This window comes from Parasteatoda tepidariorum, chromosome 5 (assembly GCF_982258835.1).
Source record: "Parasteatoda tepidariorum strain Cologne lab strain chromosome 5, Ptep-v5.0, whole genome shotgun sequence".
NCBI classification, from domain to species: domain Eukaryota; kingdom Metazoa; phylum Arthropoda; class Arachnida; order Araneae; family Theridiidae; genus Parasteatoda; species Parasteatoda tepidariorum.
The window spans coordinates 62,304,740-62,328,017 of record NC_141759.1 but is presented as its reverse complement, the minus strand read 5'-3'; the positions used below and the strand labels follow the sequence as shown (position 1 = coordinate 62,328,017).

General features: G+C 27.8%; 2 protein-coding genes across 3 annotated transcripts in view; one reads left to right on the top strand and one right to left on the bottom strand.

The window, feature by feature from the left end:
* Nucleotides 1–17,604, top strand: part of Fdh (alcohol dehydrogenase class-3 Fdh) — a 31,747-nt gene extending 14,143 nt beyond the window's left edge. Inside the window, exons 3-10 of the mRNA XM_043050816.3 lie at nt 1,994–2,135; nt 2,564–2,651; nt 6,472–6,604; nt 9,931–10,147; nt 10,557–10,687; nt 12,305–12,440; nt 14,791–14,929; nt 17,486–17,604. Of these exons, the coding sequence (XP_042906750.1) occupies nt 1,994–2,135; nt 2,564–2,651; nt 6,472–6,604; nt 9,931–10,147; nt 10,557–10,687; nt 12,305–12,440; nt 14,791–14,929; nt 17,486–17,510 (1,011 nt within the window). The 3' untranslated portion in view covers nt 17,511–17,604. The remainder of the gene's footprint in view (nt 1–1,993; nt 2,136–2,563; nt 2,652–6,471; nt 6,605–9,930; nt 10,148–10,556; nt 10,688–12,304; nt 12,441–14,790; nt 14,930–17,485) is intronic.
* Nucleotides 17,605–20,579: 2,975 nt separating this feature from the next.
* LOC122271033 (putative serine/threonine-protein kinase DDB_G0277449) overlaps nt 20,580–23,278 on the bottom strand; it is a 116,600-nt gene continuing 113,901 nt past the window's right edge. Inside the window, exons 9-10 of one of the 2 annotated variants that reach the window (XM_043050815.3) lie at nt 21,845–21,931; nt 20,580–20,790 (exon numbers count right to left, since the gene is read on the bottom strand). In XM_043050815.3, the coding sequence (XP_042906749.2) occupies nt 20,683–20,790; nt 21,845–21,931 (195 nt within the window). In that variant the 3' untranslated portion in view covers nt 20,580–20,682. The remainder of the gene's footprint in view (nt 20,791–21,844; nt 21,932–23,278) is intronic. The other variant, XM_087164075.1, reaches the window with a different exon arrangement.

The window sequence follows — 23,278 nt, the reverse complement described above, 5'->3', positions numbered from 1 at the left end:
TTTCTTACAAGTGAAAATTTGTTAATTTTTTATTAATGTGATTGTCGGGTTTCTGGGGCAATCCCCTTGCTCTTTATTAGTTCACTGCAAATCAGGGTTGGCAAGGTTTAGGACAGAATGGATTAATCAACGGTTTATACCGTCCTGTCCAAAACCCCTTTGTCCAAAACTGTCTTAAACTGTCCAAAACCCTTTTACTCAAATTATGTCACAATTTTATCTGAACAATATTTAAGAGGTAAAATAAACATAGAACTAATAGCATATTGATAATTAAATATACTAGAGAATATTTGTTTTTAAAAATATAATGTTTTATTAATATTGTTTGACTCTTCAATTTAAACAAAGGAAGATTAATCAGTAATCAAGTTCAATTGGTCCTCTCATTCAATAGTACATAATTGAAGTTTGGCCTTGCCATACAGGTTAAAATATTAGGGACTAAGTGCTTGGTTCGTCAAAAACAGGTTTATTTATCTATAGTACTATTCGAGAATACTTTTATTTCATTCTTGTTAAATTCTTTTAGCATAGTGATGTTACATCACCAGTGTCAGTAACTGAAACTGATGTTATACCCGTCAAAACTGTTAATACATTTTTCAGCTATTTTGTATTTTCAATTTAAACTAATATATTTATATTTAAAACAATTTTTTTTTAAATAGATATCTTTTATATCATCCTGTAATGCAGAAGTTAACATTTTTAAAAAAAATTATTGTGAAAAATAAAAGGTTAATTTTTAAATAAATTTAGTATTTTTTTTTTTTTAAGAAAAATTATTATTTTTTAATATTGCGATATTTACCCTTATGCAAAAATATTATTTATCAGTAATAAAAGCATATTTATATTTAAAGGATTAGGTATTCACTTTTGTTGTTCAATGAATTGTGGTGCTTCAAAAATTATAAACCTTTTCCTATTATATTATATTATTTTCTTTTAATAAGTTTTATTAATAAATTAAGTTAACATGTAATTATTATGAATACAATGGTTACACCTTTTACCAAAGCTCAAGGTTTTGGACAGTTTTATCCAGTTTAAGACAGTAAAACCCACGTGTCCTGTCCAAAACCAGTTTAGGACGTCCAAAACCCCAACCCTGCTGCAAATATTATGCACTTTTGGTAATTCTACAAAATGTTCATTTGTTTAGATCATTTATTTCAGTATAGTGCCATCTTGTTTTTTTTAATAAATGTCCGTTTTTATATTTATGTTGATCATTATGATAATATAAGATTCGCCACATAACTAACGAAAAAGAACTCAACAGTTTTAATGTCAGAAATGGGAAAGTTAATTACTGATAATTGTTTAACGTAAAATGATAAATATATAATAATAAAAATCAAGCTACTTAAATGTTTTGCATTAAGAATTTGTGAATAGAGATCTATCACTATTTTAAAAAGATATAATTTTTCATGATCATTAAGATCACAATCTTTTATGCATTCTTGCTTTTTATAACTCCAAAAGAATATAGGTTTGAAATTAGTTTGATAACTAATGTTTTTCTCAAGCATTTTTGTAGACTAAGTCTTGCAGTCCCATAAAAAATTTTTGCTTTTCCTTTTCTTTATTAGCTAATATCAACAATGTAATAACTTGAATTGTTGATTTTTTACCTGTTGGAATAAAAATATTTAAACAATAGTCATTATATTTTAGTAATAATATTTTTATAATAGTAATAATAATTTAACTAATGTCCACAATAACTTAAATTTATATTAGAATTGCATTTTAATATAAATCTATTTTTACTAAATTTCCTACAGTTTTCTTTTTTAATTACACTTCTTTTATTTACACAAAACCTTTTAAAATGACAATCATCTAATGACTGATTTATATGTTCATCAATATTATTTTTTATGCTATTATAACTAAATTCTTTTTTTATAAGCCTGAAACAGGCATTTATTGTCAAAATATTAATTATACTTATTTCATTCTTTTTTTTTTACGTCTTTAGGTTTTATCCACTGGAGTTTGTCATACTGATGCTTATACATTAGATGGTCTTGATCCTGAAGGCCTCTTCCCTTGTATTCTTGGTCATGAAGGTGGTGGAATAGTTGAAAGCATTGGCGATGGTGTAACATCAGTGCAACCTGGTACTTCTTCTATTTTATTTACATTTCCAAAAAGTTTTGTTAGTTTAAATTCTTTATAATAATTATGAACTTAATTTATTTAACTAATGTATTTGCTTATCTTAGCAAACTTTTTCTTAATTTGATTGTTGTAGTTATTTGAAAATTTATGTAAAATAAATACAAATTAATTAATTTAAACACCATTTTACTTATACTTTTAAAGTCTAATATTTATTTAATCTTCAACAATGTATAAAATAAGGACAGTCCACATGTTTTTATAAATATACTGATGCAAAGCAAAAACATTTTTCTTGACTTAATGTTTTTAAATTTGACTATAATGCCTGTTGATTTAATTTTCTATCACTTATTCATTTATTATATAGTTTTATTTTGTACATTATTATACATTTTGTTTGAATCAATATTGTAATTGTCAATAGGTGATCATGTAATACCATTATACATACCACAGTGTAATGAGTGCAAGTTCTGTAAAAGCTCAAAAACAAATCTTTGTTCGAAAATCAGGTATTTTGTTTCTTATTTTCTCAATAATCTTACCTATCACGAAAAGTGCTTTTTGCTCTTTTAGTGAAGTCTGATGCTTTTTTTGTTAAGTCTAAATGATAATATTCAATAATTATCACTAAAAGTAATTTATCATTTTAAATTTTTTTACTTAAATTATTGTATTTTGAAAACTTATTAATATTACAACTGTGAATTTTAATATATATATACCTACATGTATAGCAATACTTTTACTTTCATTGCTTGTAATAAAAGTAAAAATTACTTGTAGTACAAGTATTTGTAATGAAAGTGTTGAGAAAAAAATCATTACTTTTTCTGAAATTTTTTTTTAAAAAAAATTTTACATATTTTTTGTTAATTTATAAATTTGATTCATTCTATATTCCTTAACGACTTACTTTTTTTTACAAGCACCTTCAAGGATTGCAACTTCTTGAAAGGGAAAGGGTGACCCTTTTGAGCACTGAATGGCATTTTTGCAAAAGTAATTGAATAAGATATTGTACTAATATAAGATGTGAATACCTGTGGTGTTAAAAAATAATCATTCAGCTCTAAAGTTTCTAAATACAAGTTTGAGAATAAAATAAAATTTGCATTTAAACACTGTAAACTAAGTCTAATGTACTATGTATAACTTTTTTGCGTACGAAGCCGCTGACCAACCCATAAGCATGAGTTGAGGTTTCTTGTTTATGTTATATAGTTTAGTTAGGGTTTGAAAAGAAGAATGGTGCAAATTTAATCTTTTTTTTAAAAAAATATGTAATATTACAAAATTCAATTGTTTTGAAATCGAAGAAGACCTTAATCCATTTATATAAATTTGACAAGCCATGTTTTTGTCAAACATATGTGTATTTTTTTAATTTCAGTAATGTATTTGATGCTATGAAACCAAAAAAAAATTTTTGGGGGCATTTAAGTTTTAAAATTATGCTTCATTTAATTAAAATATAGTATGTATTACCAACAAATTTTAGAGTTTTATTTTTGATTTTGAATAATAATAATTTCTTCTTTTTTGAATTTTACCATTTAAACATTTAGTTCATCATATGAATGAATTTAAAATAAAACTTTTGTGATTAATTTTTGTTTATGAGTGGATTTATTATGGAATATCTATATCTCAAATTTTAAAATCATTATTTTAAATTCTGAAATTATTTTTAAACTTTTATAAAAACGAAATATAATTTTTAACTTAATGGATATCAAAGGATTACTTGAAGAGGAATACAATTTTTGTTTTTTACTCGTTTCTTTAAACAAAAATCATAATGTTTATCAAATTTGCTCAACAAATTACTTAAAGTTGTGAAGAAAAAAATTCTGAAGATTTGATAGATTTAAAATTAATATAAGTTATAACTCTTTTTTATATGCAAGCATCGAATTGTAATTTCTGGTTTTATTTCTGGATATTTTCAACATTCACTATTTCATTGAATTTTGTAACATTTTATGCATCTTAAAGTTTTTTATATTTCAAATAAAATTTGATGCATTTTAAATTAAAAAATGTATATAAAAAAAATTTTTATTAAAAAAAAAAATTTGCATTTTTTTTAAAATAAAATTTAAGGTTGTTTTGAATTTTAGATTTCCTTCAAATGTACTTTAAAATCTTAACTTTTTTTTTGTTTTATACTTGTACTTCTTACTGGTTACATTTTAAAAGCGAAACATTTTAATCTACCCTCTGTACTTTTTAAAAGTAACGTTCCCATGTATATATATATGTGTGTGCGTTTGTTAATGCGTATATATGTATTTATTTATTTATGTATATATATGCACTGAATGGTCAAATTATTATGAGTACCTATCAGTTTTATGCAAAATGAGCTATTGTGTCACAGTGTTGCCGCTAGAGGGCAAGATAGCTACAAAAAGGAAATGCAAGGCAAGTGAACTTTCAATTGCACTAGGTTACATGCAAAGATATGGGCAAAAAACGCAATTTAACTGAGTTTGTACACACTGGGATGATTGTAGACACTCTAAGTGTCAGAACCGGTATCAGCAAAACGGTGACTCTTGTAAAGTGTTTGAGAGTAGCAGTTATTAATGTGTATGGAGAGTGAACTGCCAAGCAGAAAACCGGGTCTCAATGTCAGACTTGTGGTCATCACAGGCTGAATGGGGACATACCCGAGTTGTCCAGTCCAGCAGAAGAACAACAGTATGCCAAATAGCGGAGAATTTTAATGAAGTTGCAACTGCGAACTTCTCTGAATGAGCTGTGTATCGTACATAACACTGTGTGGGCTATGGGAGCTGACGAAATGTTCAAAAGCTTCTACTGTCAGCCTTAAACAAGAGCAGACGTCTCCAGTTTGCTAAGAAACATAAGGATCAGGCTGTGAATAACTGGAAAAGAGTCATGTGGTCTGATGAACCGAGTTTTCAGTTACATCATGCAGATGGAGGGTTCAGATATGGCGAAAAAAACATAAAAGCATGGACCCCAACTGCATTGCCGCAACAAATCAAGCTGGTGGAGACAAGGTTATGATTTGGCGGTGGTTTTCTTGAAATTGCATGGTTCCTTTGATTCCTGGAGAACAACCTCTGAATGCCCAAGGGTATTTAAGTATTGTTATGTTAATGGTGTACCCTGCCGGGGATGGATACTCTATGCAAGACAATGCTCCTTGTCAGACAGCTGGTATTGAAGTCACATGGTTCGAAGAACATGATATTGACTTTACCTTGCTTCGTTGGCTTGCGCAATCACCAGATCTCACTCCGATTGAGAATTTGTGGGAGGAAATCGAGCGGTGCATCAGACAGCAGAATCCAGTGTCATCCAATCTGACGGAACTGAAAAGTGCAGTTCATTGGATATGAGGTCAGATTCTTCCAACCAACCATCTACCAACATCTCATAGAACATATGATAAGAAGAATTCTTGCAGTATTATGGGCTAAACGTGGTCCAACAGTGCATTGAGGGGGTGGTCATAATAATTTGGCCACTCAGTGTGTATATATATATATGCGCCTGTGGTGCAGCCAAGAAACACTTTTGCGGTGGGGTTTTGAAATTCATAGTTTTAATATTCATTAATTTACAAAATACAACTTAAGTAAGAAAAATTTGAAATAATAAATTACCTTTCACCATATTATTAAATATTATCAATAAATTAATAAATGAGATGTTATTTTGTATAATATTTTCAAATTTGCTAAAAAATCTTTTGAACACATCTAATATTTTTTCCATTAAAATTTGTGCTTTAATTTTCATCTTAAAGTATGCATAATTAATTTAACTGTTTTAATTTCTGGCATTTTTCAGCAGTTTTTAAATTTTTCAAAGCTTTTTATACTTGTTTGGATAATTGGAAAACCATCATACTTTTCATAATTGGTGAAATTCACTTCCAGATGGTTGATCAAGCTTGACCAAATAAATGCTGGAAACATTTGCAGATTTTTAGAAGGAAAAAAAATAAATGCTGAGAGAAGAGAAATTATGTCTGTTATTATTCTGTGTTTTGAATTATTGTTATTTCTTTTAGTATCTAGGAATAGCTTTTTATTGCTAAAATCTTTTTTATGATTGATAGGAACCTTATTTAGTTCTTGAGGATCATTTCTGAGAAGGATTTTAACCCCCCCCCCCCCCCCCCCGAACACCCTTCTGGCTGTGCCACTATTGTGTGCGTACATGTGAAATAAATCTGCTTTTTTTTTTAATTATTTCTTGTTATTGTTCTGTGAATATATATTTGAAAATCCAGTGCCTTTTTTCTATATAATTTTTTTTAACCATTAACGAAGTTGAATACCATTTTCACAGGGTTACTCAAGGGAAAGGTGTTATGCCCGACGGTACTAGTCGATTCACTTGCAAAGGACAACCTGTCTATCATTTTATGGGTACAAGTACATTCGCTGAGTACACTGTTGTAGCTGAAATTTCTCTTGCAAAAGTAGGTTTTTTTTAATACAATAACTATTGATTTTTTTCAAACTTCATAGCAAAACCGATAAAAACCATAAATTTTATTTCATATTATGAAGTTTTATTTTTTTAAATATGTTACTGAAAAGAGTAGAATAAAATGCATTTTGAAATAAATTTTTAAAAATTGTATGCTTTTAATAATAATGATGATTTTTTCAAGTACAGTCTGCAAAAAAAAAAAAAAAAATTACTCCTGAGAAATCAAATTTGTTAAATATACTAATGTCTTTTTTCAAAATTGTCTTCTCAGCAACTATTTTTTCTATTAGATTGAAATTTTGTACTTTGCTTTATAAAACTGCCTTCTTTAAATTATGCAAAAATGTGTATACTTCATAATTCAAAATTTTTAGACTATTATTTAATAAAATACAATAAATAATTAAAAATAAATTTTTGTGTGGAATAATCTTTCAATAAACAAATTTTAAAGTTGTGCACAAAAACTTTTTCAATATGCTTACAGATTCTCAAGATATGGCAAACTAGACCAGAAGTAAAATTAGCATTAAATGATCCAAACTTTGAAAAACTCTCTTGATCAAACTATTAGGTCTATATTTTTCTGATAGCAACTACCCCTTATATTTTGGGGGTTAGAAACCATAATCTATTGAAAATAAATTATGTTTATTCAGAGAAAGTACTTTTTTGTGTCTGACTTTGTAACTTAAAATATCATCTGTACTAATTAACCAGCATATTTGAGGTCACTGTCTCAGATCATTAAGATTGATCTGAGAAGTGACACACAGTTGTCACTTCTGGAAATGTTGTAATTCTCAGAGAAAATAACACCATCCTTTAGCAATTGTCAGTTCAGCTCTAAGACATATTATCAATAATAGCCTATAAAAATTTTATCCAGTAATTATACTCTTTATTTCTCTAGCCATCACTTCTATTTAAATAGATTAGGTTATGTAGATTTTACCATTAGTTTATTAGTGCTTTGAATTTAAAAGAAAATTTATGCATCATAAAATGGTTAAAACCTCTTCTGTTTTTAAATTTTTTATTTTTATATCAGAAAACATCTATGTATATCTTTAAATTTGTTATTGTAAACAGCCTGTTAACTCATCAAATACAAACTATTTATTAAAAAAAATTAACTCAGTGGTACGACAGCCCATAGAGGGCCAAGGCCTACTGTGCCCATCTCAGTTTTCTTGCCCTTGGGTTCTGGGGTGCAAGAGCAGATGTTCCGGTTAGGTGGTCAGCCGAACGCGGAACCCCCAGTGTTTAGTTCCCAAGCATGCTTGGTACTCATTTATCAACCCACTGAAGGGATGAAAGGCTGAGTCAACCTTGCCCGGCCCGAGGATCGAACCCAGGACCTGTGGCATAGGAGGGCGAAGCGCTACCACTCAGCCACCAGCGTCACAAACTAATTATTAGTCTGATATAATCTGCATGGTGTTGGTCTATGCACATATCCTTGCAATATCAAACTGTAAGAAATCAAATACAAATTAATTATTAGCATGATTCAATCTGCATGATGTTTATATATGCACATGTCTTTGCAATATCAAACTGAAAGAAATCAAATACAAATTAACTATTAGCATGATTCAATCTGTATGATGTTTATATACGCACATGTCTTTGCAATATCAAACTGAAAGAAATCAAATACCAATTAACTATTAGCATGATTCAATCTGCATGATGTTTATATATGCACATGTCTTTGCCATAGCAAACTGAAAGAAATCAAATACAAATTAACTATTAGCATGATTCAATCTGCATGATGTTTATATACGCACATATCCTTGCAATATCAAACTGAAAGAAATCAAATACAAATTAATTATTAGCATGATTCAATCTGCATGATGTTTATATATGCACATGTCTTTGCAATATGAAACTGAAAGAAATCAAATACAAATTAACTATTAGCATGATTCAATCTGTATGATGTTTATATACGCACATGTCTTTGCAATATCAAACTAATAGAAATCAAATACAAATTAATTATTAGCCTGATTCAATCTGCATGATGTTTATATACGCACATATCCTTGCAATATCAAACTGTAAGAAATCAAATACAAATTAATTATTAGCATGATTCAATCTGCATGATGTTTATATATGCACATGTCTTTGCAATATCAAACTGAAAGAAATCAAATACAAATTAACTATTAGCATGATTCAATCTGTATGATGTTTATATACGCACATGTCTTTGCAATATCAAACTGAAAGAAATCAAATACAAATTAATTATTAGCATGATTCAATTTGCATGATGTTTATATATGCACATGTCTTTGCCATATCAAGCTGAAAGAAATCATATACAAATTAACTATTAGCATGATTCAATCTGTATGATGTTTATATACGCACATGTCTTTGCAATATCAAACTGAAAGAAATCATATACAAATTAATTATTAGCCTGATTCAATCTGCATGATGTTTATATATGCAAATGTCCTTGCAATATCAAACTGAAAGAAATCAAATAGAAATTTATGAAAGTAAATCAATGAATTTTCAAATCTTACCATTCTTGACTTTCTCGTTTAAAAGCCCTTCAAAAACCATAATTAAAATAGATATTTTTCATACCTTTATGATTCAATTTGCATGATGTTTATATATGCACATGTCTTTGCCATATCAAGCTGAAAGAAATCATATACAAATTAACTATTAGCATGATTCAATCTGTATGATGTTTATATACGCACATGCCTTTGCAATATCAAACTGAAAGAAATCATATACAAATTAATTATTAGCCTGATTCAATCTGCATGATGTTTATATATGCAAATGTCCTTGCAATATCAAACTGAAAGAAATCAAATAGAAATTTATGAAAGTAAATCAATGAATTTTCAAATCTTACCATTCTTGACTTTCTCGTTTAAAAGCCCTTCAAAAACCATAATTAAAATAGATATTTTTCATACCTTTATCTTTCACTTTGTCCTCTGAACATTATGATTATGTCTTAATGAATCATTATAAAACTATTTTAATTTTTTCCAAAGTTATCTATTATCACTTTTCTTTTAAAACCACCAATTAATATAATTTTATAACTGTAAAATAATACAAAGATGCAGTTTATAAACATGGGAAAATCTTGTTTTGTTAAATTTTAATTAAATACAATTATTTGTTAATTTTAAATTAACATATAAATACTCATGTTTTAATACTTGCCACATTTTTAAATATGTTATATGTACCTGAATTAAAACACTAAAATATTCTTTCTCTATTATTTAAATTTTAAAAATTTTCTATTTTCCTTAGGTTGATAAAAAAGCACCTTTAGATAAGGTGTGTCTTTTGGGCTGTGGCATACCTACAGGCTATGGAGCTGCTTTGAATACAGCTAATGTTGAACCTAATTCTAATGTTGCCATATGGGGTCTTGGCACTGTTGGTTTAGCAATTGCTATGGGATGCAGAGATCGTGGTGCTAAAAGAGTTATAGGTGTGGACATAAATCCAGGAAAATTTGAAATAGGTATTTTGTCATAATTTTTAGTTTTAATCCATACATTTTATAAGATCTTGATTAAAGTTTGTTTAATCTTTCATGAATTCCTATTTTCTACCTGAATTTTGTCTAGATTGAACAGTTAATGCTCTATGTAAACAAAAGTCATCTGATACTTTTTTTTTTTTGTTGTAAACTTTTGCATGTGTCTTATCATTTACGTTCGTAAACTTTTGTTTTTATTAACCTAATGTATATATTATGAAGAAATAAGCATTTATTTTTTAAAACTTGTTAAAATGTTTTTTTTTCTTTCTAAATGGAGTATGTTTTTATTATTAAAAAATTATATGCGCTTACGAAAAAAAATGACGATGTATGATCAAATATTTTCTAATATATTTGCAATCTTATGCATAAACTACTTAAATTATAGGTAAGAAATTTGGCTGCACTGAATTTATCAACCCTAAAGATTATGACAAACCAATTCAAGAAGTATTGATTGAAATGACTGATGGAGGACTAGATTATACCTTTGAATGCATTGGAAATGTTTCAACAATGGTAATTATTTTCTTATTTGAAGTCTAAATGGTTCTACAATGTTTACATATCTACACACAAGCAGGATCAAAATGGTATAACAATTCCAGTCTTTGTGTTTGCATAGTTAAATAAAATTAAAAATAATCCTGGCAGATAAATAACGGATAAAGTAATTCTGGTCTCCATAATGCGTTTTTTTCTTGATTTTTTAGACCTGAATATTTATGTAAATAAAAAATTATTAACTAGAATGACATCACCTTGCTCTAGGTCAGGGGTGGAGAACCTTTATACACCAACATGCCATTTTTTCTAAAAAAAATGTTTAATGAAATCACAGACGTGCCGTCAAATAATTTTGACTTCATGGTTATTGGGAAAATAATAATACTAAATACTATCAACTCAAAACTCTTTATTTACATTGAAAGGAAAATACATTTTGCAATGTGTCAGTTATACGCGTAATTCTAAAGTAACATCAGTGGGACTTCTGTTATTGCAGATTAAATGACAAATAACTTTTATAAGGTAAGATATTAGTTTAAGCAGGACTGTTGATTTTTTTGCTAGTTATTTATTGTTAGCTTGTTTTTTATGGTTATTAATTGTTTTTTTTAGCATTAATTGTTAATTTTTTTATTGTTTATAATAATATATTTTTAATTGTTTATAATTTTGTTTGTTTTTTGTGAATCTTAATTTAATTGTTACATATGCTTCACAGTGTAATAACATTTGTGTAATAACAATTCATAGTACAATAACAATTGTGATCGTTGGCATGCCCAAAATATTGTGTAGCGTGCCATTGGTTCGCCATTCCTGCTCTAGGTTCTGCCTGTGGGTATGTTTTGATTTAAAGAACCCATGAAAAATGTCTCAAATAGATAAAAAGTAAATTAGCATGAACAAACCATGAGACATAAGCTCAAGCAATTGTAATTCTGTCTTGTGTTGTGGTTGTGCTACAAAGAAGGAATAGCAAAGCATAAAGTATGTAATAATTTTCTGATTATATCTGATTCCTTGTCGATAATGCAAATTAAAAATGCTTAAAAGTCATGAAAAATTTATTACACTCAAAAATTTTTAAGTTTCTACAGTGCGCATGAAGACTCAATTTGTAAAAATATTTAGCTAAAATTAAAAAATGATCTATTGATTTTGAAAGTCTTATCAAACTCTTCACGAAATGTTCTATTTTTGTCTACTTTATTTCTTTTAAAATAATATTTAAAATATTTCTGATTATGTATTATCATAAAGTAAAAAGCTGCCATGCTACTTTCCATTTCATAATATACTAACTAGCTCCTAAAAATATTGAATTTTCATGGATTTTTTGTTGTAAAATTACTACTCTAAAATAGTTCCAGCGTCTCATGCCTGACAATCCGACTTTATAATTTTGCTTAGTATTAGTTAGACAGCCTAAGCTACTTTGTGCAGGGGGAAAGTAAAGAAAATAAGAATATCTACTTTAGTTAACAAGATTATTTGAACAAAATAGGTTTGAAATCAGTTTTATTGTATTTTAGCATCTCTTGTGTGATAGTGCTACATATTGTATATAAGGTGATAACATATTTTTAGAAAAATAAATACAGTGTTAATTTTTTTTTTCAATCTTAGAGAGCAGCTTTAGAATCTTGCCATAAAGGCTGGGGACAAAGTATCATTGTTGGAGTTGCTGGAGCTGGACAAGAAATTTCCACCAGGCCATTTCAGTTGGTAACAGGACGTGTTTGGAAAGGCTCAGCATTTGGAGGTAAATTTAAACTTAAATATACTGTGAGCCGTAATTTAAGATAATTAGGGTAAGAGGTACAACCTGCTGCACACGACTGATCAATGTGTGGCTCTCTGGCTGTGTGTAAACCTTTAAAAAAATAAACTACATAACTAGAATTTAAAATCTTTGGATTGTTTTTCAAACTCATTGGAGAAAAAAAAATTTGAAAAGTGCTGCTTCAAAGTGTGAAAAGTTTTAAATCTTTTTATTTTCCAATTTTTTTTATTTATTTATAATTATTATTATTATTATTATTTTTTTTTTTTTTTTTTTTTTTTTTTTTTTGAAGTTAAAAGGAAGTTTGTCTTTGCTTAGAAAAGCTCTCTAACCATTTTTAAAACAGAATTTACTGTACATATTTTTTTTTAAATGAAATAATTTATGAACCCCAAAAAAACATTCTAAAAAAATTAAAAGCCTGCTATGATTTTGACTTTTAAAAACTGCAAAGTGTCTTAGTTAAAATTGCTTTTTAATTAAAAAATAATATGCATTTAATACCAATTGATATTGTACCCATTGTAATTAAAAAGGTTGAAATTATCAATTGATATCAAAACTAAATTCATTCTAGCCCTCAAAAGAGTTTTTCTTTGTGGATTTCTTCTGGAAAAATTTGGGCATCCCAAAATTAGAGCTATTGTTGGTGGCCTACTAATACTTATTTTAGCTATAGACATGTAAAGAAAACTACTTTAGACTTAGTTTTATTCTTCACATTTTATTCTTTAAATATAAATTACTTATGGCCTAAGAAAAACATTTCGTATCTTCCTATTTTAAGTATATCGTCCTATTTCATACCTTCTAATGGTGTGTAATAAATAATGTAGGAGAAACTTATAACTCTGCCTGGAAGCATGCAGAGTTTAAATGTGATTTTCTATATGAATGGACTAAATATGTGACTTCATATACATGGAATTTTATATATGTATTTTCTTTCGTTATTAAAATAATAAGTCTTTTAAAAATATTTAGTACTTAATAAATTTAATCTGTATAAATATTAAATATTGATGCTATTGCAGTCTTGTTCATTCATTATTCAAATTTCAAGGTTGGCTACATTTTCAATATTTTGGCATAAAAATTATCTGTATTTAAAATAACTATCATAAAAGTTAATAATTAACTGAGTAAAAGTTTTATCAGTTTAGATTTCTTTGTTGTGAAACTGAAACGATTTCTTTTTGTTTTAATGTTTTATTTACATTTGGAAATAAGTTAATAAGTTTTGTTTTAATGTTTTATTTACATTTGGAAATAAGTTAATTTTAACAAATTATTCTTAAAATTTGTGTCTTGAATAAACTAGTACCACTGAATATTCTGTGAATTATTTCTTTAAAAAACAAAGTATTTTCTTATTCAAATTTTCTACATCACATGTAAAATACCAATTTTTGCAAGAATGAAATTTTTTTCTTTCTTGAAAAGTTTTTTTCTTCGAATCCACAATTCTTAAATCATCTCCTTACTCTAAAAATTGTATTTTAGAGTGAGTAATTTAAATGAATATATGGCTTTGAAAAACATGCTTTTGAAGTTTTCTCAATGCACAGTGAACTGCAAGGAGCATTGTAAAACTTCAAATTTTAAGTACTTCTATTCTTAGCTGTTTTGTTACTCTTAAAACATTGGGTATATCATTGCAATGCATTAAGACACATCTCAAAATCCAAGAAACTAACCCTTTAAGCTGAATAAGCTTCAATAAATAAAAAAGGTTCATAATCAGATTATCATTTCAGTACCATAATGACACTCCTTAGACAGTTTAATGGTTCTTTTCACATAATTTTTTTTATTTTGTTTCCCTACTTGCACAAAAGTAGCCCTGCTGATTTGAGTACAGATGTACTTATTTTTTACTATTTTTTTTAAGAATTTAAAAACTTTCATCTGAACATTTTAACATTGGCCATCTTTTCATATACAGTAACTTCACAAATGCTTTCTTTTAATCAAAGTTTGCTTCTCTTTAATTTTGCAATATGCAAATCTGGAAATAAAAAATAAATTAATAATATTTGTTCCGTGTTACTATCATATTACTTTTACTTCTTATTTAAAATAAGCAAAGTTAATTTTATTTAAACCTAAATTATTAGAATTTTTTTGTTAAAATAGTTTGCTCTAAGTTTCCTTATTGCTTTATGTTATGCAAGTAAAGTAAGTCTTGCTCAAAGTTACAACACATAATTTTTCTTTTTCTCTTTTAAATTTAAATATGCATCAATTGTATTTTGCTTATTTTTATTTTTAATATCGTTATTTATTTATTTTTAATATCGTTATTTATTTATGTTTTAATTTTGAATAGGATGGAAAAGTAGAGAAAGTGTACCAAAATTAGTAGAACAGTATATGAATGGAAAATTGATGGTTGATGAATTTGTTACTCATAGTTTCCAACTTGGACAAATTAATGAAGCTTTTCAATTAATGCATGCTGGAAAATCGTAAGTATTTCTTTGGATAAATCAAATGAACTTATCTAAAAACGGAAATAACAATGTTTTAAATTTAATTACTGTAGATCTCTGTGTATAAGTCAGTCCCAATTTTTAATACAAAATACCAAATTTCTGCTATGTCAGATATATAAGTAGACTACAAAAGGAAAAAAAATAAAAATTTAAAGAAAATTGAGTTTATAGAATTTCTTCGAGTTTAAAATGTTTCACATTCTTCTCTCTGGTTATAATACATTTGCCCTATTGAATTGACATAGATTATGTTTTGAAATCTTTAAATTTGTAGCTTTATGGCATGTTTGAAAAGTTTTCTTTGTTATATATTTTGAAATACTTTGCAGTAAGTTATTTTAATCTTTCTTTTTCTTAATTTTTTTAAAATGTAATTTAAAGTGTTTCTGAAAAGAAAAAAAAAGTTTTTATATAAACAGTGTATCCGGGTTACTGGAAAGTTATGGATTTTGGAGTAGAACAAAATTTGTCTTTCAATGTCACGTTTTTAACTATTTTTTTTAAGAAAGTCATGGATTTAGGTCTCCGAAAAATCTAGTTTTTAAAATGGAATTTACCCCCTCCCCCGAATTTCATGGTGTTCCGAATATCTGAATTTGTAACAAAATCCCCACTCACAGTCATATTTGATTAAAATATAAAATGTTTTTATCGTGTTCTTTAAAAATTATTCCAAAATGAGATCAGAAAGATCAGGTGTATTTCTTTCTTTTAAGATGAACAAGAAAAGTATCTTTAGAATGTGAGTCTGCAGAAAAAAAGAAACAATATTATTTGCTTTTGTATTTTTTTAAGCTATTTTATTGCTTTGACTCTTTCTTTTCTCTGTTTTTTAAATTTAAAATCAATAAATATGAAGATGCAGAGTATGACAGTTTTTGGTTATACATTAGGGAACCGATTATCCGGAACGACCGGGATCATCGCTATTCCGGATAACTGATTTTTCCGGTTTTCTGAATCGCTACAAAAAGCTGTTTTTTTTTTAATTGTTAAACCGAACTAAAAAAAATAATATTTGGAAATAATCTTAAAAAGAAGAAAAAATGATGAAGTAATACACTAATGATTATTTTCAAAATGATGGTAAGGTAAACATCTTTCAAAAAAGAACGAAAAATCCTAAAATCTTATGAGGAAAAAAAAAAATATTTAAAAATGGTGGGAAAATTTGTCGAAATTCGTTCTGGTTTTTTGGTTTTCTGATTTCCGGATAACGGGTTCCGTACTGTACCTATCATTTCAATGAATGTTATTATAATCCTTTTTTAATTTATTGTTGTGTTTTTGTCGGAGAAAATAGTTACTTAGTTAAGTCGTGAAAAATTCTTGGAGTTAGTCATGAAAAGTCATGAATTTGAAAATCTAAAATTTAGCAGATACGCTGTATAAAGGAAATCCATAATTGATTGTATATATATTAAAAACAGTTTTTGAAAGTGGCGAAGTGATACAGAGCAAATCACATCTATCTCAATGTATATAATGCAGCAATATTTCGCGATCAACGAATGTCTGAATGGGTGTATAATATTTTCATAAAATTTTAGGGGTTCTAAAAGCGACTTATGCATTGATATAAACAGTAGTTTAAATTAAGTATTTTTATAGGAATCTGCTTAAAAGTTTGGTGAAAAAGGAAGCTTTTATTTAGTACTTAGTTAAGTATAAACATGTATTCAGTTTTTTTTTCTTTTATGAGAATTACTCACGTCTAAATACTTTAATATTTTAAGTTCTGGGCTTCAGATAACATTCTTAAATAAACTCTTTCCCTTGATCATATATTGCAATGATTCCCAAAATATTTGCCACAGCTGGGCAGAGAATAATATTCGATGGAATTCGGCAAATAAATTTATAAATTCGTAAAATAACAGATACAAGATTTTCATTTATTCTATATCCTATTTATGACCATTAATACATCTACATCTAGTTTTGGAGCCCTAATTTTTCTAACTTTATGAGAATCATTTACAATATCAAAGTATTATAATTATTTTAAGTTCTGGGATTCAGATAATATTCTTAAAAATTAAATTTTCCCTTGCTCTCGTATTTCAGTGATTTCTGAGATGTTTGCCACAGCTGTTCAGAAAATTATAATGTCCTGTGGAATTTGACTTATATAGATATTATAGGAATTTATAACAGATACAAGAGTGTCATTTATTTTTATATCCTGTTTATGATCAGTCATATATTTACTTAAGATTTGTAGCTGTAGAAAAATGTTATTTGAAAAGGGCACTTTGACTTTAAAAAAAATGTAGAAATCGCTGCCTTTTTACATTATTTATCTGCTTATTGTTTATCGAGATTCAATCTATAGTTCTTCAAAAAGTATTTTTGGTCATTTTTATACTTAGAACTTCAGAATGAAAATTTTAAAAATGCATTAAAAAAGTGTCTTGATGCTTAGTTGTTTATTACAAAAAGCAGTTTTCATTATTGATTTAAACTATACTAAAGAAAAGTAAGTGTACTATTATAATTTCTAATTTTTTCTTTTTTTCCTTTTTGCAGATTAAGAAGCATTGTGAACTTCTAATCAGGTGATCATTATTAATGCAGCTATTCAACTGTAATATCAAATAACTTCAAATATATTTTTGTAATTTGCAATAAATTTAATACAAAGATAATGTATACTATTTCATGATTTAGCAGTTAATAACAGTTATATATCTTAAACCTTCTTAAATTACCATATACAGTAAAACCTGTCTATAACGATACTGTAGGGACCTAAATAAAATATTGTTATAAGCAGGTTATCGTTATAGACAGGTTTGAAATTTAAATGTATACGTTTAAAACTAATGATAAATTAAACTTCTTTTATAGGCTCCAAATGAAAATTTTACTTAGAATTATGAAACAGCACACACGAAAAATTTACTTACAATTTTATGAATCAAAACAGAAATTATTTAGAAAAATAATCGGTTAGTTTTGTTTGCTTATTTTTGGAAGCAATTGCCATTTCCATGCACATAGATTTCAGTCCATCTAATGAATTCAAATGAACATCAGTTACATTTAGTAATGTTGCAACAAAATCTTGCAAAGTGTTAATTAGCAATATGGCATTCTCGGGTGAAATTTGAGTCCTGTTTTGAGAACAGTCAGCTGCTTCTTCCTCATCACTCTGATCACCCAGGATAACTTCTGCTAAAATCTCTTCATCACTTGCACCACTGAAAACCAACACATCATTATCTAAATTTAAAAATTCATCTGCGTTAAATAGAAATGATGTATTGGATGATCTTTGGAAATCACTGACAATCAAATTTAAGCCTGCCACACTTTTTTCTTCTTCATCAGTGATTTCAGTAAGCTCAGTTTCTGCGTTTCCGTTGCTTTTATCCTCAAAGAAAGAAGCTTTCTTCCAACAATTTTGGATGGTGGATTGTGTCAATGAATTCCACCCTCCGGAAACCCAATCACATGCATTTTTTACATCAACTGCATAAGGATTTGGGAGTTTATTATCCAGATTATAAACAACGTTCTGAACTAATCTTGTTCGATAGTATCCTTTGAAACATTTTATTATTCCCAAATCTAATGGCTGTAGAATCGACGTGCAATTTGGGGGAAAATAAAACAATTTTATATTTTTCAAACTTGGAGGATTGTTGTGAGGAGTGCAGTTGTCAACTAAGAGAGCTATTTTTTTCTTCTTTCTTTTCATCTCCTTATCCACATCAAGCAGTTTTTTTTCTCAGAAACAACGAAAGAATATTACATACAAAGGAGATGGGAAAAAAAAAACATTTTGTTATCTCACATTTAGGCTTGATGGGGAGTCGTTTTCCAACGGTAGAAAAATTGGAGTAGAACTATCAAAAGATGAAAAATTATCGTTGTAGACATGTTTAACTGAAAAGTGGTTATCGCTATAAACAGTTTAAAAATACATTGAGTAAATAGGAATTTCACCGGGACCTCAAAGAAATATCGGTATAGACAGGTTTATCGTTATACACAGGTTTCACTGTAGTATACTCCTCAATGACTGCCCTTAACATGCAATTTTAGATTCCTTGTCAAGTATGCACAGTATTGGGTACAAATTAATATTAAGCATGGTGAAAACTAAAATGCTTTAGAAATTTAAAAACTGACTATTTAGAAAGGCAGGATTGAAAACATCAAAAACTGCCTGATTGACAAGGTATGTTAAAAAAAAATTTAAGTTTCATTTTGCTATCAAACGTGTTTTGATGTTTTCAATCTCACTTTCTTCATCAGTGATAGGGCTAATAAACTCAGAGTCCTTTCTGATAATCACCTCGCAACTCTTTGTCTACCTTCTTCAATCGAACAAGTGGTATATAAGTTTTTGTAAAGTGCTAATATTCGCATCAGATCAGCCAATACCGGGGCAAGCAAATAAAGTGATCTCCAATGAATTTGTTGCTGCTCTTGCTTTAATGATTAGAGGTAATTGAAAAGTTAACGACTTGTGGCATCTGCATTACTCAGATACAGTAAAAAAGCAGGGCAATCATCTTCAGTGACTAAAATTTATGCTATTGTTATGTTAAGGATACACTTTTAAATTCACCGTTATTGCAAACTGGTAATAATTTATTTGCAATATGCTGCACACTCATCCGATCTCTTTTAATGACCCTAAAGGATTTCGCTGTCTGCAGCATTTCTGACGCTATGGCATGCATTACTTTTTAAATTTATGGAACTGTACTGTGGCTGTCACTAATGAAATTACTCGATTATAAAATCAGCCATTCTATTAAAACCTGCAGGAACAGAATCATTACAATATCGAAACCTGCAAAATTTATTCTTCAGTAGAATCATTATCTCCGTTTTGAAAAATCAAATTTTTCTTTGGCATGTGTTTTAAAAATGAAACACTTTGCTTTTTCATGTCTAAGTTTTTTTAAAAGACGTTTTGTTTTAAAAGATGAGTAATTTATAAGTAGCAAATTTCATTCAGCTTCCCCTGTGCACAAAGTTGTGGATTACACTTCTTAGGATTGAATGTTTGGAGTTATATTACGGAAGAGGGGTGTAAAAGAATTCAAATAAAAACTATTTATGAATGGATAAAAATTATTAAATGCCTGTCATCATTCAGTGTCATTGATTATCACCAACTCAATCATTTATTGAAGTAAATTTATCGAACAATAGATGTCAGAAAATCACTTGATATTTTAAAATGAACTTTGCCACAAAGAAAAATAAATATTTGAAGATACAAAAACTTTTTATAAAGTTTTGAACCATGTTGAATCTTATAACCTTAAATTTTGCTAATCAAGTAAATAAGCTAATATTTTTTGAGAAATTAGAAATTGTAGCTAATTTTTAAATTAAGTCAAATGTAAATTAAGGAAAATGAAATATAAATGTAGTGTATTTGTAAAGTTTAAATTTTAAAAATATTCCCCATTTTGGTTTATAAATACAGCCACTTTATAAAAGTAAATGTTCTGGGAACAGACGTGATTTTAATATGAAGTATTGTGCAGTCTTCTGTTTATTTACTTTGAGTATTTTCTTGAATTTTTTATTATCATATTATGGGATAATGTGACTTTCGTATGTAACATTAGAGGGGAATCAGATTAGATGCAATTAAGATTTTTTTATTATTATTATTAAAATGTATTGCATGATTTTTTTTTTAAATTTGAGTATAACTGCCATCTTAAAAGGTCAATACATATATAAAAATATTTTATTTAAATATTTATTTTCAAATTTTTTTCTGTAACATTTTTTGTAAATTCATCTTTTTCAAACCATAAGCAGCTGTCATCTGGGAGATCAGCAGTCAGTTCACCACATTCCTGTAAAAAGATAAAAATAATAATTTCATTTATTTAACTTATTAATAGATATTTAGATTGAGATTTTAATTTTAAAATTCAGTTTGAGAATATTATCTAATATCTATTATGATCAGGGCCAGACCGACTATCTCCGGCTCCTATAGGTGGAAAATAGTCTCTCTATATATAGAGAGAGACAGAAAGACACTTGATAAAGAAAACGGACATTATAACTTAGTCTTTATATCCTGAGTGCGCAATATCAAATATTTTATCATTATTAAAAAATACTGGATTAATTTGGATGTAACAATTACTTTAAGAAATAGGAAATTAACTGATAATAATGTATCTTGTTTAGTTTTTAATGTTAATGTATATTAAATTAGCATTTAAAATAATTATTTAGTTCAAATATCTTTTTTTGATAAATAACATATGTCCAGATAAATGCAAAGACCACATATTTTAAAATGGTAATGAAGCACACAAGTTGATTGCATTCCTCAGTTGAAAATTTTTGAAATAAGAAAAGTATGATCGATGAATTAATTTTAAACGATAAATTAATTTTACCCTTTGAAAAAATATATCTATAAAAAAATTACATTAAGCAATTCATAAGCTTGAATTTTCCTTAATATTTTCTCTAGGTTCACTTATAAGAAGATCCAGTCCTAAATTAGATACATATACAATTTAATTTAATTGATAATTATTAATATATTATTATTTGATTAAATTAAAACATCCTGTCAGATTCAGACTGTATTCATTCAGAATTCAGTACATGAGCATTAAAACTAGAAAGAAAATGTGTGATTGCATGACTATATCTAATTTTGTTTATGAAGCAAACAATAAATGTGTAGCAAGCAATCAATAATTGCAAGCAGGACACAAAATCCCCTAGTATTAGACATTTTAATTTCTCTATAATTATCTATTTTAATATTTATACCCTTTCATTAACCTTAGTCAGAACTTCATTTCTAATTGGATTTCAAGATTGTAATTCTTTCTTCACAAAGACTTTTAACAGTATCTTTTATCTGAAATCAAAGAAACATACCAGTCTTTTCCAATCAACATCTTTAAAAAATGGATGCTCTTTTATGGATTCTAAGTCATCATTGTACCCCAGACGCTTCTTAACATCCTGAAACAAAGTGGGGGTATAAATCTACTCTAAAAATATTGATATGATAGGATTTAAACCTGAATCAGAGAAATTCATAGTATTATTTTAAAACTATTGCAAGAAGCATAGTTCTAATTATGGAACTGAAGTTCCTAAGTTGTAGCACCAGCACATACAACTAAATTTGTACCAAGAAGTACTATAATATTCCATGAACTTTGGATGTTACTAACTTACAGTTTGTCTGTAAAAAAAAAACTTACCACAAAGTCTTAGGCCGTCTGCTGCTATGAAAACAAGAAATAGCACATTTCTAAGAGGTTAGCTTCTCTCTCCCCTGATTCTCCTTCTTTCATGAACCCGAGTCAAAACCTACTTAAAATAGTTAAACCTCGTAACCATAGTCACCACCTCTGCTCCAGACAAATGGTGAGGGAATTTCTTTCCATAGACAGTACTATTCTTGCGTGAATTTAAATTTAAGGTTTTTTATTACACCTGTTTGCATGAACATACGGGCTGACTCAAGGGAGTGGAGTTATGGAATGCTACGTCTTTTTATGTTGTAGACTAGAATTTGCATATTTTTTTAAATTAGAGAAAATCATAATGGTTTGATTTTTGTTTAAATTTGTTAGCATCGACATTCTGAAAATTAGGATCAAATAGACTAATCATTCATACTTCTGTGCTGCTGTTTGCTAATTTCTGTTGTAATTCTAATTGTCTTTCGTCCATAGTCACATTTAGGTTTTAAGTTACCTCTCTGTTCATTATGTATTTATTTATGCACTGTGTTTTATTTCTTATTAAAATAATGTTTAAGTCACTTAATGTATCCCATGACCCTGAGAAAACATAGTTTCTCTCCTTTTCTCTTATTCCTTTTTATTTTCTTTTTTTTTTGGAACCAATCTTAGAACTTTGCTTGTGTACCATTAAGCATGAATATATATATATTTATATATAAAAGTACATAGCATACATACATAAACAGTAGGGAACCGATTATCCGGAAAGATCGGGACCATCGCTATTCCGGATAACTGATTTTTCCGGTTTTCTGAATCGCTACAAAAAGGCGTTTTTTTTTATTGTTAAACCCAACTAAAAAAATATATATATATTTGGAAATAATCTTAAAAAGAAGAAAAAAACGATGAAGTAATACTCTAATGATTATTTCTAAAATGATGGTATGGTAAACATCTTTCAAAATAGAAAGAAAAATCCTAAAATCTTATGAGGAAAAAAAAAAAAAATTTTTTTAATGGCGGGAAAATTTATCGAATTTTGTTCCGGTTTTTTGGTTTTCCGGTTTTCTGATTTCCGGATAACAGGTTCTGTACTGTATACATATAAGGA